The 17,718-nt window shown below is 45.9% G+C and overlaps 1 protein-coding gene across 1 annotated transcript; it reads right to left on the bottom strand.

The window, feature by feature from the left end:
- Nucleotides 1-1,750: 1,750 nt before the first annotated feature.
- DEGS1 (delta 4-desaturase, sphingolipid 1) lies at nucleotides 1,751-14,110 on the bottom strand. The gene is made up of 3 exons (XM_010340910.3): nucleotides 13,900-14,110; nucleotides 6,486-7,228; nucleotides 1,751-3,012 (listed from the first exon to the last, which is right to left on the bottom strand). Exons 1-3 carry the CDS (start codon nucleotides 13,979-13,981, stop codon nucleotides 2,866-2,868), a joined length of 972 nt encoding a protein of 323 aa, XP_010339212.1. The 5' UTR covers nucleotides 13,982-14,110; the 3' UTR covers nucleotides 1,751-2,865.
- Between the last annotated feature and the right edge of the window lie 3,608 nt (nucleotides 14,111-17,718).

The following is a 17,718-nucleotide window of genomic DNA, read 5'->3' as shown; positions in this document are numbered from 1 at the left end:
ATCCCAGCACTTCGGGAGGCTGGGGTGCGCAGATCACCTGAGGTCAAGAGTTCGAGACCAGCCTGACCACTATGGTGAAACTCCATCTTTAAAAAAAAAAAAAAAAGAATGGATTGAGTTGGCAGATGGGGAGTCAGAATAGTTGGGTTGCCTGCTATGAAGACTGAAACTTCTGTTCAGGAAAGTGGTAATGTAATTGGAGACTGCAGTTTTGGAGAGAAATGACAACCCACTCTTGAGCATCCAGCAGGTAGTAAGAGGTCTGAGCTGACAGATTTGGAGGTTTTCAGCATTTGCATGGCAGCTGTAGCCATTGGCTAGAGTTCTATAGGCAAGAGGAATTGAACACGTGGTGGGAGTACAAGATCTCTTTACGATCTAGCATCAAATCCAGGGATATGTTTTGCAGATACTTTTAGTGACGAAGTCTGAACTGTAAACATGGTTCCGCTGTCACTCTTTGTTCTTTGAGCAACAGATTAGAGGATACTAGGAATTTTCCTAGGCAAGAGGGTCAGGAAGTGAAAGCAAAGTATTTTGGGGATGAAAGTAGGTCTGTGAGGAAGGCTTGGCAGACCCACAGAGGATCCTACTCTTCACCCCACCCTCAACAGTCTGGGTGTTGTTTTATTCTTTATGAAACTGCAATACAGCCAACATATTTTTATAGCTGTATTTGTCACCCAAGCTGGAGTGCAGTAGTGTGATCGTGGCTCACTGCAGCCTCTACCTCAGCCTTCCGAGTAGCTGGGACTACAGGTACACATCACCATACCACTTTTTTTTTTTTTGATATGGAGTTTCGCTTGTTACCCAGGCTGGAGTGCAATGGCGTGATCTCGGCTCACCGCAACCTCCACCTCCTGGGTTCAGGCAATTCTCCTGTCTCAGCCTCCTGAGTAGCTGGGATTACAGGCACCTGCCACCATGCCCAGCTAATTTTTTATATTTTTAGTAGAGACGGGGTTTCACCATGTTGACCAGGATGGTTTCGATCTCTTGACCTCGTGATCCACCCACCTCAGCCTCCCAAAGTGCTGGGATTACAGGCTGGAGCCACCGCGCCTGGCTGTTCTTTTTTTAAAGACGGGGGCCAGGCAGAGTGGCTCACACCTGTAATCCCAGCCCTTTGGGAGCCTGAGACAGGCAGATCACTTGAGGTCAGGATGAGACCAGCCTGGCCAACATGGTAAAACCGTCTCTATCTCTACTGAAAAAAAATTAAAAAATTAGCTGGGCATGGTTATGCACACTTGTGATCCCAGCTACTCGGGAGGCTAAGGCAGAATTACTTGAACCCAGGAGGTGGAGGTTGTGGTGAGCCAAGATCGTGCCATTGCACTCCAGCCTAAGCAACAGAGCAATACTTCATCTCAAAAAGAAAAAAAAAAAAAGAATACATGGGTCTCACTATGTTGCCCAGGCTGGTCTCAACTCCTGGTCTCAAGTGATCCTTCTGCCTCAGCTTTCCAAAGTATGGAATCACAAATGTGAACCACCACATCCAGCTGCTGACGTTATTTTTAAAACAATTCACATTACACTAAATTTATTCAAGTGACATATTTGAGGTAAGCAAGATTGCTTATATAACAAGACCATGCTACCAGCTACCTGAGACCAACAATCTACCATCAGACCACAGCCAGTTCCCACCACAGTAAAATAACTATGAAAGTCTTTGTCAACTGAGCACTTCCTAATGTGAGATTCAACACATCTGAAAAATGAAGTTGAATGTTGGACATAATTAAATTTGGTAAGTACTTTATTTATGAGTAAGGCTGTACAGGATTCAACAGTGTCTAATTCAGGTCCCATATGTAACACAGTTTTTAAATGAGTAATTCAGCTTACAGTGAAATATACTTTCATCTCAACTTTTTATGCTATATCACAATTTGGGCTTTTTAAAAATTATTTTTGAGACGAAATTTTGAAGTAGGTTCCCTCAGTACCCAGGTTACCATATTATATAGTATAAAGATAGCAAAATACAAAAATGTAACAAATACTAATACATTGTGATTAATGGCTGTTTATTAGCTTTTTTTTTTATTTATTTATTTTTTATATTTTATTTTTTAGACGGGGTTTCACCGTGTTGGTCAGGCTGGTCTTGAACTCCCGACCTCAGGTGATCCGCCCGCCTTGGCCTCCAAAGTGCTTGGATTACAGGCGTTAGCCACCACGCCCGGCCTGTTTATTAGCTTTTTAATAAATTTTTACTATAAAGCAAAACTTCATAGTGAAAGTAATAAACTAGAAACGGCTTTTTTTTTTAATATTTTTATTTATTTTTGAGACAGGGTCTTGTTCTGTCACCCAGGCTGGAGTGCAGTGGCATAATCTTGGCTCATTGCAGCCTTCACGTCCTGGGTTCAAGCAATTCTCCTACCTCAGCCTCCCGTGTAGCTTGGATTACAGGCATGCCCCACTAAGCCCGGCTAATCTTTGCATTTTTAGTAGAGATGGGGTTTCACCATGTTGGCCAGGCTGGTCTTGAATTCCTGACCTCAGGTGATCCACCTACCTCAGCCCCGCAAAGTGCTGGGATTACAGGCGTGAGCCACCATGCCCAGCAAAATACCTTTTTAAAAGCTTTTAAAGTGATATGTTTATAAAATGACAGACGTGAGCAAAACATCCTCAATGACGATAATACACAAGTCACAAGTTTCCTGTGAGGGAAGCTGAGCAGTACAGAGCCAGGCTGTTTAAAATCCAGATTCACTTCTTGATACCACCGAGCTCTTACTCTGAAATTGTGCCAGGGGAGCTTCTAAGCATCACTGGTCTCAAGTTTAATAATGCAAAAATTCCATCTAAAGTTTTGGAGAGGACGCCCTTTGGCACTAATGATATTTACTCCAGCACCATCTCCCCTTTCCGTTGCCTCTTCATTCTTGAGTAGGGACTTATTGTATCATCCATCACAAAATCATACAGTACTTTTATCCAGGAGTTGTAGTGGGGGAGGTTGTCATAGTATTCAGCTGCTATTTTCCTCACCTAGAAGAGAAAAAAATACAGCAAGATGAAAAGTGAGTGTTACTGGGTCTTTCGAAGATGACTGATGAATGGTTGAGACAAGTAGTGAGAAGGGAAACGATGAGACCTGCCTCCCTCTTCTCGCCTAAAACAATAAAAGCAGGAGCCGGGTGCGGTGGCTCACGCCTGTAATCCCAGCACTTTGGGAGGCCGAGGCGGGTGGATCACGAGGTCAAGAGATTGAGACCATCCTGGTCAACATGGTGAAACCCCGTCTCTACTAAAAATACAAAAATTGGCCGGGCGCGGTGGCTCAAGCCTGTAATCCCAGCACTTTGGGAGGCCGAGGCGGGTGGATCACGAGGTCGAAAGATCGAGACCATCCTGGTCAACATGGTGAAACCCCGTCTCTACTAAAAATACAAAAAACTAGCTGGGCGTGGTGGTGCATGCCTGTAATCCCAGCTACTTAGGAGGCTGAGGCAGGAGAATTGCCTGAGCCCAGGAGGCGGAGGTTGCAGTGAGCCGAGATCGCGCCATTGCACTCCAGCCTGGGTAACAAGAGCGAAACCCCGTCTCAAAAAAAAAAATAAATAAATAAAATAAAATAAATAAAAGCAGGGGCCGGGCGCAGTGGCTCATGCCTGTAATCCCAGCACCTTGGGAGGCCGAGGCGGGTGGATCACGAGGTCAAGAAATCGAGACCATCCTGGTCAACATGGTGAAACCCCGTCTCTACTAAAAATACAAAAATTAGCTGGGCATGGTGGCGTGTGCCTGTAATCCCAGCTACTCAGGAGGCTGAGGCAGGAGAATTGCCTGAACCCAGGAGGCGGAGGTTGCGGTGAGCCGAGATCACGCCATTGCACTCCAGCCTGGGTAACAAGAGTGAAACTCCATCTCAAAAATAAAATAAAATAAAATAAAAGCAGCCAAAGCAGCTGAGGCAATTCTAAACAAAAAGCAGTCTACATTTCAGCAGTTGAATACTCAACCCTCTAGGACTCTCTCCCATCACTTTCCAAGGGACTAATATCTGGCTTATTTGTAAACACATGCAATTAGATTAACTTGATATTATTTTTTTTTTTTGAGACGGAGTTTCGCTCTTGTTACCCAGGCTGGAGTGCAATGGCGTGATCTCGGCTCACCGCATCCTCCGCCTCCTGGGTTCAGGCAATTTTCCTGCCTCAGCCTCCTGAGTAGCTGGGATTACAGGCACGTGCCACCATGCCCAGCTAATTTTTTGTATTTTTAGTAGAGACGGGGTTTCACCATGTTGACCAGGATGGTCTCGATCTCTCGACCTCGTGATCCACCCGCCTCGGCCTCCCAAAGTGCTGGGATTACAAGCTTGAGCCACCACGCCCGGCCTACTTGATATTATTAAATTATGTACTGCATGGATAGCACTGTAGAATAAAAAGGTACCATCTGGTTCCTGCCATCCAGGAACTTAAAAATATTAATAAATTGTGACATGCTAATTACATAGAAATTAAGCACTTGGCTGGGCCTGGTGGCTCACCTCTAATCCCAGGACTTTGGGAAGCTGACGCAGATGGATCACCTGAGGTCAGAAGTTCAAAATCAGCCTTACCAATATGGTAAAACCTCATCTCTACTAAAAATACAAAAAAATTATCTGGGCATGGTGGCTCGCATCCATAGTCCCAGCAATGACTTGAGAGGCTGAGACAGGAGAACTGCTTGAACCTGGGAGTTGGAGGTTGCAGTGAGCCAAGATCGAGCCACAGCACTCTAGCCTGGACGACCGAGTGACTGCATCTCCAAATAAAAAAATAAATTAAAATTTTTAAAAAAATTAAACAAGTGGCCAGGCGCGGTGGCTCAAGCCTGTAATCCCAGCACTTTGGGAGGCCGAGGCAGGTGGATCACGAGGTCGAGAGATCGAGACCATCCTGGTCAAAATGGTGAAACCTCGTCTCTACTAAAAATACCAAAAATTAGCTGGGCATGGTGGCGCGTACCTGTAATCCCAGCTACTCAGGAGGCTGAGGCAGGAGAATTGCCTGAACCCAGGAGGCGGAGGTTGCGGTGAGCCAAGATCGCGCCATTGCACTCCAGCCTGGGTAACAAGAGCGAAACTCCGTCTCAAAAAAAAAAAATTAAACACTTTTGAAGTGTGCAGTTCTGCCATCTTGAATTAAAATTGTCTTCACAGAAAAACTATCTGGCTGGGCACAGTGGCTCATACCTATAATCCCAGCATTTTAGAAGGCCAGAGAATCACCTGAGCCCAGGAATTTGAGACCAGCCTGGGCAACACAGGGAAACCCATCTTTCTTTTTTTTTTTTGAGACAGAGTTTCATTCTGTTACCCAGGCTGGAGTGCAGTGGCCCAATCTCAGCTCACTGCAACCTCTGTTGCCTGGGTTCAAGCGATTCTCCCGTCTCAGCCTCCCGAGTAGCTGGGACTGCACGTGTATGACACCATTCCCGGCTAATTTTTTTTTATTTTTAGTAGAGATGGGATTTCACTATGTTGGCCAGGCTGGTCTCAAACTCCTGACCTCAGATGATCCACTCGCCTGGGCCTCCCAAAGTGCTGGGATTACATCAGGAAACACCATGTCTACAAAAACTTTTAAAAAATTTAAAAAGACAATCCAGAGGATTAAAAGAAACTTATTTATTTTTTTGAGACAGAGTCTTGCTCCGTCACCCAGGCTGGAGTGCAGTGGCAGAGTCTCAGCTCACTGTAACCTCCACCTGCCACATTCAAGTGATTCCCCTGCCACAGCCTCCTGAGTAGCTGGGACTACAGGCATGCACCACCATTCCCAGCTAAAAAGATATTTTTTAAAAAATTAGCCTGTCATGGCATGTGTCTGTAATCCTAGCTACTTGGAAGGCTGAGGCAGGAGGATCACTTGAGTCCAGGAGTTCGAGACCAGCCTGAGGACATAGCAAGACTTTGTCTCTACAAAAAATTAAAAATTAGCTAGGTGTGGTGGCACATGCCTATAGTCCTGCCTACTCAGGATGCTGAGGTGGGAGGGTCGCTTGAAACCAGAAGCTGAGGCTGCAGTGAGTTATTGCACCACTGCACTCTATCCTAAGTGACAGGGCAAGACCCTGTCTCTAAAAAAAGTTTAAAAATAAAAATAAATATAATTTAAAAAGGACCTAAGAGTGAACCCTTTGCAGAATTAGGCTGGAAGATGCAGTATTTACATTCTTGCTATTTTTTTTTTTTTTTTTTTATGAGCAGCTTGACAAAACGCTAGCCTGGCCAACATGGTGAAGCCCTGTCTCTAGTAAAAATACAACAATTAGTGGTGCATGGTGGCGTGCGCCTGTAATCCTAGCTACTTCGGAAGCCGAGGCATGAGAATCGCTTGAACCAGGGAGGTGGAGATTACAGTGAGCCGAGATTGTGCCTCTGCACTCCAGCCTGGGTGACTGAGCAAGAATCCATCTCTAAATAAATAAATAAATAAATAAGAATATGTATCAAACTCTTGACTTACCAGTGGAAGGTTTTTTCCAGGAATGTTGGGGAAGTCATGATGTTCATTATGATAACCCACATTGAAGGTAAGTAAATTCAGAGGCCCATAATATGAGTAAGTTTCATGACCCTTTAAGAACATGTAATGCTCAGCTATAAAATGTCCAGAAATTGGGTGCAAACCCAGGCCAAGTAAAGATGCTGCCAACATGTAGACTAAGGATTTAATTCCCAAAAAGTAATAAATTAGAATGTTGAAAGTGACCTGGGCCACGGTATTGATAACTTCCAGATAAGTAAGTGGCTTGGGGTTGATGAACAGAGGTCGAAATGCATAAAAGAGAGGCTGAAGAATAACCCAAATAAACTTTCTGAAAGTGGTACAGAAGAACCAGCCCTCAAAATCAGTAGGAATATCTACATCGACGCCATCAGCTCCAAGGTATCGATGATGATCCATGTGATACCTCTTAAAGGAAATCGAATATGGAATCCCAATAGGAAGATTAGCAAACATTCCAAACCAGCGATTCCACATTGCTTTGCGGTTGCCAAAGGCAGAATTGTGGGCAATCTCATGAATAGCCAGAGTCATTGAGTGGTTAATGCAACTGCCGAATGCATAGGCCCAAAATATGACCCATTTCCAGTCCAAGTCTTTTACTAAGTAAAATGCAGCCAACTGGGTGAGAACCATCATAATTATAATCCATATCAAATTGGGATCAGGTTTCATCAAGGACTTTATCTCTGGATACTTTGCTGTAAAGAAAAAAACAAAAAAAATTAGGAACTAAAAGTATAAAATAGTTCTGCAATTATAATTAAATTAACACCAATTAAACAATTTTCTTCTGTAAATCATAATATTCCCTCTACTAGAGACTATAGTGAATATTTACTAACAACAGGAAAGGATTCTAATAGTAAAGTTACAAAATATCATGTCACAAGAATCTGAGAATTTATGCAAGAAAAACTGGCCTCAAACTTTAAAAGTTCCACGTTTTGTATTAAAACATGTTACTTCTGTATTTAGACAGAGGTACAGCACTTACCTTATATAAAACAATTAAATTAACACATCTGACAAAGGGTAGAATATAATAGACATTTTGTAGTTACCCTAATATAATGAAACTGGTATTCACAGTTCTCTCAGACAAATCAACATGCTTCAAGTAATTCTGTACTGAATTTTCCCAAAGTTGTAACAGTACATAAAAATCAATACTAGAGGGTGCCAATATAATCAGGGAAAGAATAGTCTTTTCAATAAATGGTGCTAGAATGACTTGCTACCAAAATGCAAAAGAATGGATTTGGACCCCTTCCTTACACCATATACAAAAATGAACTCAGATCACAGATCCAAATTTATAAGAAAAATATAAAACTTTTTATTTCTTTTTTTTTTTAAACTATAAAACTCTTATAAGAAAACATAGGAATAAATCTTCATGGCCTTTGTGGTTTCTTAAATACTATAACAAGAAAAAGTGACAAAAGAAAACAAATTGGATTGCATCAAAAACTTTTCTGGCCGGGCGCGGTGGCTCAAGCCTGTAATCCCAGCACTTTGGGAGTCTGAGGCGGGTGGATCACGAGGTTGAGAGATCGAGACCATCCTGGTCAACATGGTGAAACCCCGTCTCTACTAAAAATACAAAAAAATTAGCTGGGCATGGTGGCGCGTGCCTGTAATCCCAGCTACTCAGGAGGCTGAGGCAGGAGAATTGCCTGAACCCAGGAGGCAGAGGTTGCGGTGAGCTGAGATCGCGCCACTGCACTCCAGCCTGGGTAACAAGAGCGAAACTCTGTCTCAAAAAAACAAAAAAAACAAATAACGAAAGAAAAAATAAAAAATAAATAAAAAACAAACAAACAAAAAAAACAAAACAAAAACAAAAACTTTTCTGTTGCAAATGATACTGTCAAGAAAGTGAATGAAAAGATAATACACAGAAGGGGGTTATGCTTGCAAATCATATATCTCATAAGGGACCTATATCCAGAATATATGCAGAACTCTTTTTTTTTTTTTTTTTTTTGAGACGGAGTTTCGCTCTTGTTACTCAGGCTGGAGTGCAATGGCGCGATCTCAATTCTCCTGCTTAGCCTCCGGAGTAGCTGGGATTACAGGCACGTGCCACCATGCCCAGCTAATTTTTTGTATTTTTAGTAGAGACAGGGTTTCACCATGTTGACCAGGATGGTCTCGATCTCTTGACCTCGTGATCCACCCGTCTCGGCCTCCCAAAGTGCTGGGATTACTGGCTTGAGCCACCGTGCCTGGCCAGAACTCTTACAACTAATAATCCAATTAAAAATGGGCAAAGGATCTGAACAGACATTTCTCCAAAAGACATGGAAATGAAAGATGCTCAACATCGTTAGTCGTTAGGAAAGTGCAAACTGAAACCACAGACACCACTTCATACTTACTAGGATGACCATAACACAAAAAGGTAGGTAAAAACAAGGATCTGAAGAAATTAGGACCCTCATATTTTGCTGGTGGGAATGTAAAATGGTGTGGCTGCTCTGGAAAACAGTAGAGCAGTTCCTCAAAATGTTAAACACCTGGTATATCCATATAAAGATACATTACTCAGCCACAGAAAGGAATGATACACTGCACATACTACATGAATGAACCTTAAAATACTTATATTTAGATACAGGGTCTCCCTCTGTCACTCAGGCTGGAGTACAGTGGTACCATCATAGCTCACTACAGCCTCAAACTCCTGAACTCAGGTGATCCTCTTGCCTCAGCCGCTCTAGTAGCTGGAACTACAGAAGCATGCCACTGTGCCCAGCTAAAATATTATGCTAATGGTGGGTGCAGTGGCTCACACCTTTAATGCCAGCACTTTGAGAGGCCAAGGCAGGGGGATCACTTGAACCCAAGAGTTCAAGATCAGCCTGGGCAACCTAACAGGACCCTGTCTCTATAAAAAAAATTTAGAAATTAAAAAAATGTATATTATGCTAAGTGAAACAATCCAGTTGTAAGAGATCAGGTATATGATTTCATGTATACGAAATGTCCAGAATAAGCAAATCTACAGACCACAAAGTAGATTAGTGGTTACCTAGGACTGCTGGGTAGAAGCAGAGGATATGAAGGATTGCTAATGGGCATAGGGTTTCTTTTGTGATGATGAAATGTTTTAAAGTTATATGGTGGTGACAGCTACACAACTCTGTGAATATATTAAAAAACACTGAACTGTACACTTTAAATGAATTAATCATGATATGTGAATTATCATCTCAATAAAGCTACTGGCCAGGTGCCATGGCTCACACCATTAATCCCAGCACTTTGGGAGGCTGAGGCATGAAGACTGCCTGAGGCCCAGTGTTCAAGACCAGCCTGGGCAACAGAGACTCTATCTCTACCAAAAATTTAAAAAATAGGCCAGGTGAGGTGGCGTAAACCTATAGTCCTAACTACTTGGCGGGCTGAGGCAGGAACATCACTTGAGCCCAAGAATTTGAGGCTGCAGTGAGCCTTGATCACACTGCTGCACTGTAGCCTGGGCAACAAAGTGAGACCCTGTCTTAAAAAATAAAACATCAAAAATAAACTCTATCACTGTGAAAGTACAGCAGTGAAGGAAGCATTTTTTGTGATTTATTCTTATTTGACCCACTAATAATGGTCTGGTCTCTAGCCCTCATTAATTTCTTTCCTTTTTTTAACTCTTTTTGAGATGAAGTCTTGCTCTTGTCACCTAGACTGGAGTGCAGTGGTGCGATCTCAGCTTACCACAACCTCTGCCTTCTGGGTTCAAGCAATTCTCCTGCCTCAGCCTTCCCGGTAGATGGTACTACAGGTGTGCACCACCATTCCCGGCTAATTTTTGTATTTTTAGTAGAGACAGGGTTTCACCATGTTGGTCAGGCTAGTCTTGAACTCCTGACCATTGGTGCCCTGCCCATCTTGGCCTCCCAAAGTGCTGGGATTACAAGTGTGTGCCACTAAGCCTGGCCTGCCCTCATTAATTTCAAACAGATGCCTTATAAATGAACTTTTAATGTGAACTCTTAATGTAAACCTAAACTGTACAAATATTGGTTGTTCTATCAGGCCCCTTCCCTCACCAACCCCCCCCAAAAAACCTGAACACTTTCAGAAGGATCTCTTATCATTTAAGTATAATTTAAAGAAATCTAAAGATTCTTATCTTTCTACATGTTATTCTACCTCCCACCCTGAAACAGAACATTGGGCAGTATTTATACCTGCACGGAAAATGTTATGTTTCCATTGAGAAATATGTAGTCCTTTCACTTTCCAAGTGAAATGGTTCAGTGATAGTAAGTTTGTGGGGAATAAAGTCTCAGTGTGAGATAAGTATCAATCAGCACCTTCTTACTTCCTTCATCATCATTTTTTTTTTTTGAGACAGTCTCACCCAGGCTGGAATGCAGTAGGGCAATCACAGCTCATTGCAGCCTCTCCCTCCCCAGCTCAAGCGATCCTGCCACCTCAGCCTTTGAATAGCTGGGACCACAGGCACATGCCACTATGCCCCGCTAATTAAAAAAAATTTTTTTTGTACAGATGGGGATTTACCACGTTGCCCAGGTTGGTCTTAAATTCCTGAGTTCAAATGATCCTCTTGCCTCAGCCTTCTGAGTAGTGGGACACAAGTGTGCACCACCACACATTGCTAATTTTTAAATTTTTTTGTGGAGATGGGCTGGTCTGAACTGGCCTCAAGCAATCTTCCTGCCTCAGCTTCCCAAAGTGCTGGGATTACAGGCATGAGCAACCACACCTGTTCTGATTTTCAGAGTATTAAATAGCTCAGTTTCAGTACTCCAGAGTTGGTTTCCATACAGGTAGGACACCAGATTATTCCTATGTAACATGCAGATAAGGCATGATAAAATGTATCACATGTGGCTGGGCGGGGTGGCTCATGCCTGTAATGCCAGCACTTTGAGAGGCCAAGGTGGATCAATCCATCTGAGGGTCAGGAGTTCGAGATCAGCCTGGCCAACATGGCAAAACCCTGTCTCTACTAAAAAATAAAAAACATTAGCCAGGCATGGTGGGGGGCATCCTGTAATCCCAGCTACTCGGGAGGCTGGGGCAGGGAGAACTGCTTGAACCCGGGAGGTGGAGGTTGTGTTGAGCCGACACTGGGCCACTGCACTCCAGCCTGGGCGACAGAGCAAGACTCTGTCTCCAAAAAAAAATAAAAATTATCATATGCTATCTCATATCAAATATGTGTAAGTGATTTGCCAAACAAATTAAGGAAGGCAGTGCACTACCGGCACGCTGAGGAATGCGGATTGCTTGAGCCCAGGCTGTCTCGATCATCATGCCTGTGAACAGCCACTGCACTCCAGCCTGGGCAACACAGCAAGGCCCTGTCTCTACAGGGAGTGTAGGGGAGGAGAGGGGAGGAGGAAGGAAACGAGGGCATTCAAGAACCCAAAGTCACCCGGTGCAGTGGCTCACGCCTTTATAATCCCAGCACTTTGGGAGGCTGAAGGGGGCAGACTGCTTGAGCCCAGGAATTAAAGAGCAGCCTGGGTAACACGGGGAAATCTGTCTCTACAAAAAAAAAAAAAAACACAAAAATCCACCTCCTTTGTGGTCCCAGCTACTCCCTTTTTCTTTTCACTGGGGAAATGAAAGTTGAGAAGAAAAACTAAGAAAATACTGTATATGAAGAAAAAATTCTCATGTTCAACTCACCAACCATTTGTTTCCTCAGTTTAAATTTTTTAAATTGTGTGTGTGTGAATGGTGGGGGGTGCGGGGGTCTCACTATCTTACTCAGGATGGTCTTGAACTCCTGGGCTTAAGTGATCATCCTGCCTTGGCCTCCCGAAGTGCTGGGATTACAGGCCTGAGCTACTGGGCCCAGTTCCGTTTCCTCAATTTTTGAAGAAACAGCAGAGGTTAAAAAGCACATGTTCGGCTAGGGGTGGTGGCTCACGCCTGTAATCCCAACACTTTGGGAGGCCAAGGCGGGCAGATCACCTGAGGTCAGGAGTTCGGGACCAGCCTGGCTAATATTACCTACCAAAAAATACTTAGGTGGTCATGATGGTGCACCCCTGTAATCCCAGCTACTCGGGAGGCTGACGCAGGAAAATTGCTTAAACCAGGGAGGTGGAGATTGTAGTGAGCTGAGATTGTGCCACTGTACTCCAGCCTAGGCGACAGAGTGACACTCCGTTTTTATTTATTTATTTATTTTTTATTTTTTTTGAAGACAGCGTTTCACCATGTTGGCCAGGCTGGTCTTGAACTCCTAACCTCAAGTGATCCACCCGCCTCCGCCTCCCGAAGTGCTGAGATTACAGGCGTCATCCACCGAGGCAAACACTCCGTCTTTAAAAAAAAAAAAAAAAAAAGGCAGGTATCCTCTAGGCAAACTAATGCGTATTAGAATCCCTCTAGCATTTAGTCATGCGTTCGTATTTCATCTTCTAAAACAGCAATACATACCAACCTAGTAGAATTACCAGGAGAATGAAATTGGGTAATGCTTATAAAGCATTCCACACAATCCCTAGCAGATCATTAGGAATAGCCTGGGAGAGATGAGCGTTCTCGAAGTAACACAGAAGGCCCGAATCCTCGGGAGAGTTAAGTGCTCTAAATAAACTGTCAGGGGACCACAGCACACATTTTCCCTGTTTGGTAAGTCTTTCATTTTCAGTCTTTTCATCCACAAAACCGAGATGGATGAAAAATATCTAAGAATCTGCCGTTTTTACGTCCCAGGATCGTCGTGAGGATCAACTGAACAAGCGGCGTGAACCTACCAGGGCCCATCCAGTCCGAGACTCCGGGGCGGGGGCGGGGGGACACGGTGGGGGAGGCGCCGGCCTCCTCCCAGGGCCTGAGGCCGGGACTGCGGCCGCCCCCGCCAGGACTGCCAGCCAGCGCCCGACCCCGAGAGCAGGGCTCGCGAGTAGGCCCCGGGATGCCCAGGACCACACCCTACCTCGCACTCGGGCAGTCCCGGCGCCGGCACCCGCTCGCCCTGGCCCGCTTGGGAGGAGAGGGAGAAGGGACAGGAAGGGGCGCCCACCTGAGGGCACGGGAATCTTCCAGTGAGAGGATCTACCCAAGGGTGGCGCAGCTGGGGGCGCCTTTCGCCCTAAGCGGCCAGCGTGGGCCTGGCGGGGACTCCCGCGCTCGGGGACGCGCCTGCGCCTCTTCGCGGAAGGGTAGGAGCTGAGCGCCCCCGGGGACCCGTCCCTTCCCCGCGCCTCGCCCAGGCCTCTGCGGCGAGGACCCGCAGGCTGGCGGCCCGAACGACGGCGGGACGTTGCGGGAGCGAGATAACGGGCCTCCGGCGCCCACGGTCGCGCAGGGCCCGCGCGGGGAGAGCGCGCCCGGGCGCCAGGAGGCCGCGCACACACATAACGGGGCGCCCGCTGGCCCTCACCCAGGATCTCCCGGCGCCGGTCGGCGTGCGGCTGGTCAGTGTAGACCCACTCGAAGTCTTCCCGCGAGACGCGGCTCCCCATGGCGGCGGCGGTGGCTCGCAGACCCGCTCTCGGCTCTCGTTCCCGGCCCGCTCCTTCGAGGTGGCTGCGGCTCCCCAACTCGAGTGGTGTAGGCTGGCGGCGGCGGAGCGCGGAGGAGACGGAGGCGGGGGCGGAGTCCCGAGGCCCCGCCCCTCCCGGCCCGCCCGCCTCGCTGGGTGGAGGGCGCGTGGCGCTCCCCAGCCCCGGCGCGGGCCGACTCTCAGCGCTTCTGGGACGCTGGGTTCTGAGGTTCGGTGACGCGGCCACCAGCCCGGATGCCGCGTTCTTGCGAGTGCCCGCCCCTGAGGTCTGCTTCACCGGAGCCCGGAGAAGATGAAAAAGGAAGGAAAGGTCTCAAGTGAGATAAGCCGCCGCCTCAGCGCCTCCGCGAGCGGAGCACCCGGCACGGCTGCCAGGTCGCACTGCGTCTGGAGGCGTGAGGGCCATTCTTGAATGGCAGCTGGCCTAAGTTTTGTTTAATTTTTAAAAGCAAATTAGTCATTGAATCATTTTTCGCTGCCTTCTGGAAATAATCCCTCCGGGAAAAAATGCAGAGTGTGTGACAAGAGCTAATTAAGTAAAAAGAAAACACGATTTTTTTTTTTTTTTTTTTTTTTTTTGAGACGGAGTTTCGCTCTTGTTACCCAGGCTGGAGTGCAATGGCGCGTCTCGGCTCACCGCAACCTCCGCCTCCTGGGTTCAGGCAATTCTCCTGCCTCAGCCTCCTGAGTAGCTGGGATTACAGGCACACGCCACCATGCCCAGCTAGTTTTTTTTTTTTGATTTTTTAGTAGAGACAGGGTTTCACCATGTTGACCAGGATGGTCTCGATCTCTTGACCTCGTGATGCCCCCACCTCGGCCTCCCAAAGTGCTGGGATTACAGGCGTGAGCCACCGCACCCGGCCAAGAAAACATCATTTTTAAGAAGGTGAGGTGATATGGGATTTGTTGTTGTGCTTGACTTATTCTAGTGTGACCAGTTAAGAGATGATTGCTCAACCTTGCATCTATCTGTCGCGTAAGTCATCAACCACAGCCTCTTCCTGAAAGAAAGGTTTTGAAACGAAACTAATTTTGTTTCAACATTAGTTACCACATGTACATCAAGGAGAGCAACTTAAAGATTATAAAAAGAAGATAACCAAATCAGGTGTGCTTCCTAATCAAGGAACATGCTGTGCAAGCACACAGGCCATGCACACACACAAATCTGATCAAGCCCCTAGAGCTGACTGCCAATTTGTAGAAAATAGAAAGGACATTTGGCTGGGTGCGGTGGCTCACACCTGTAATCCCAGCACTTTGGAAGGCTGAGGAGGGTGGATAACCTGATGTCAGGAGTTCGAGACCAGCCTGACCAGCATGGTGAAACCCCGTCTCTACTAAAATACAAAAATTAGCTGGGCAAGGTGATAAACGCCTGTAATCCCAGCTACTCAGGAGGCTGAAGCAGAAGAATAGCTTGAATTTGGGAGGTGGAGGTTGCAGTGAGTGAGATCAGGCCACTGCACTCCAGCCTGGGCTACAGACCAAGACTCTGTCTTAAGAAAAAAACAAAACAAAACCAAAAAAAAACAAAGAAAAAAAAATAGAAAGGACAGAGAAATGTGTTAAACTAGGCCATGGGGATGAAACTAGCAAGATCCAACTCTGGGAGACTATATAGGACAATGTCTGGGTTCTCTAATAAATAAAATTCAAGGAAAAAAGAAGAGAAAGCTATAGATTAAAAGTTTAAAAGACACACCAATCAATTGCAATGTGTTGACCTTATTTAGATTCTGATTGAAATAGTCAAAGTTTAAAAACATTGACATAAAATAATTGAACTGAAGTTATCAATTGGATATGTGGTGATATTAAAAAACAAATTTTTTTATTTTTTTTATTTTTTTTGAGATGGAGTTTCACTCTTGTTACCCAGGCTGGAGTGCAATGGAGCGATCTCAGCTCACCACAATCTCTGCCTCCTGGTTCAGGCAATTCTCCTACCTCAGCCTCCCGAGTAGCTGGGATTACAGGCATGCGCCACCATGCCCAGCTAATTTTTTGTATTTTTAGTAGAGACGGGGTTTCACCATGTTGACCAGGATGGTCTCGATCTCTTGACCTCGTGATCCACCCGCCTCGGCCTCCCAAAGTGCTGGGATTACAGGCTTGAGCCACCGTGCCCGGCCAAATTTCTTTTTTTTTAAGATGAAGTTTTGCTCTTGTTGCCCATGCTGGAGTACAATGCGTGATCTTGGCTCATCACCGCAACCTCTGCCTCCTGGGTTCAAGCAATTCTCCTGCCTCAGCCTCCCGAGTAGCTGGGATTACAGGCATGCACCAGCACACTCCGCTAATTTTGTATTTTTAGTAGAGACAGGTTTTTCCATGTTGGGCAGGCTGGTCTTGAACTCCAGACCTCAGATCTGCCAGCCTTGGTCTCCCAAAGTGCTGGGATTACAGGCATAAGCCACCTCGTCTTGCCAGGAATTATCAATTTCTTAAGTGTGATAATAGTATTATGGTTATAGTAGTTTTTTTTTTTTTTTTTTTTTTGAGACAGTCTTGCTTTGTTGCCTAGGCTGGAGTGTAGTGGTGGCCTCATGTCTCACTTCAGCCTTTACCTGGGTTTAAGCCATCATCCCACCTCAGCCTCCTGAGGAGCTGGTATTGCAGGTGTGTACCACCACGACTGGCAGCCTTTTTGAATTTTTGGTAGAGATGGGGCCTCACTTTGTTGCCCAAGCTGGTCTCGAACTCTTGGGCTCAAGTGATCTCAAAGTATTGGGATCACAGGCATGAGCTATTGCATCTGGCCCCAGGAGCCTTACTGATAAATCCCTAAGACCCGCTCAGCACATTCACTTCTGAGACAGAGGGCCAGCGTGGCTGAGGTGCTTGGCGAGGAGGCTCCGAGAGCAGAGGGAAGACTGAGCAGTGACACCTGGAGTGGAGGCCTGAAGGCTGATCAGGGCCCAGTGCCAAGGGGCCAAGGGTACTGTCTGCAGGGCTTGTTAGCAAATGTGCAGCTGGGACAGCCTCGGGAGGGTCCCAATGTTGTTGAAAAAGGAGTAGGATTTGATGATGAATGGATACACAGGTCTGATCATGCAGGTGCTTTTTAGTTGTTAATGACACGGTGGAGGAAAAAGAAGGTGGGGAGCGTCACCTGGAAAAGGACAGCTCTGTATTTGCCAAGTTTCATCTGGATTGGCAGTTGGCACGTGAAGCTGATAATTGTACTCAACTGAGGAGGAAGGTTTCAGGGGCTGACAAGTAAATGCATCTTTGCAGTTCAGAACGCAGTTGCTAACGCAGGCATGTGTGAACTGGCACACCAGGCCAAAAGCAGTCCGGTGCTGGAGCTCACGTCCGTAGTCTCAGCACTTGGGGAGGCCAAGGTAGGAGGATCGCTTGAGGGCAGGAGTTTGGAACAAGCCTGGGCATCAAAGTGAAACCCCACTGCTACAAAAAACACAAAAATTAGCTCTGCATGCTGGCCCATGCCTGTGGTCCCAACTACTGGTGAGGTTGAGATGGGAAAATCGCTTGAGCCTAGGAGGTTGAGGTTTCAGTGGGCCAAGATTGTGGCACTGCACTCCAGCTTGTGTGACAGAGTGAGACTTTGTCTTGAAAAAATTTAAAATATAAATAAATAAAAGAAAAAAAACAAAGAAAAATGCAGAGTTTGAAAAAATGTGGATTTGGACATACTTTTTTTTTTTTTTTTTTTTTTTTTTTTGAGAC

This window comes from Saimiri boliviensis, chromosome 14 (assembly GCF_048565385.1).
Source record: "Saimiri boliviensis isolate mSaiBol1 chromosome 14, mSaiBol1.pri, whole genome shotgun sequence".
Taxonomy (NCBI): domain Eukaryota; kingdom Metazoa; phylum Chordata; class Mammalia; order Primates; family Cebidae; genus Saimiri; species Saimiri boliviensis.
This window is presented reverse-complemented; position numbering and strand designations above follow the sequence as displayed.

Coding starts and splice junctions, on each gene's coding strand:
- DEGS1 (XM_010340910.3), bottom strand. CDS start 13,981: ATGGGGAGCCGCGTCTCGCGGGAAGACTTCGAGTGGGTCTACACTGAC. Junction 7,229..13,899: donor CCGGCGCCGGGAGATCCTGG/GTGAGGGCCAGC, acceptor TTTTCTTTACAG/CAAAGTATCCAGAGATAAAG. Junction 3,013..6,485: donor CTGGAAAAAACCTTCCACTG/GTAAGTCAAGAG, acceptor TTTCTCTTCTAG/GTGAGGAAAATAGCAGCTGA.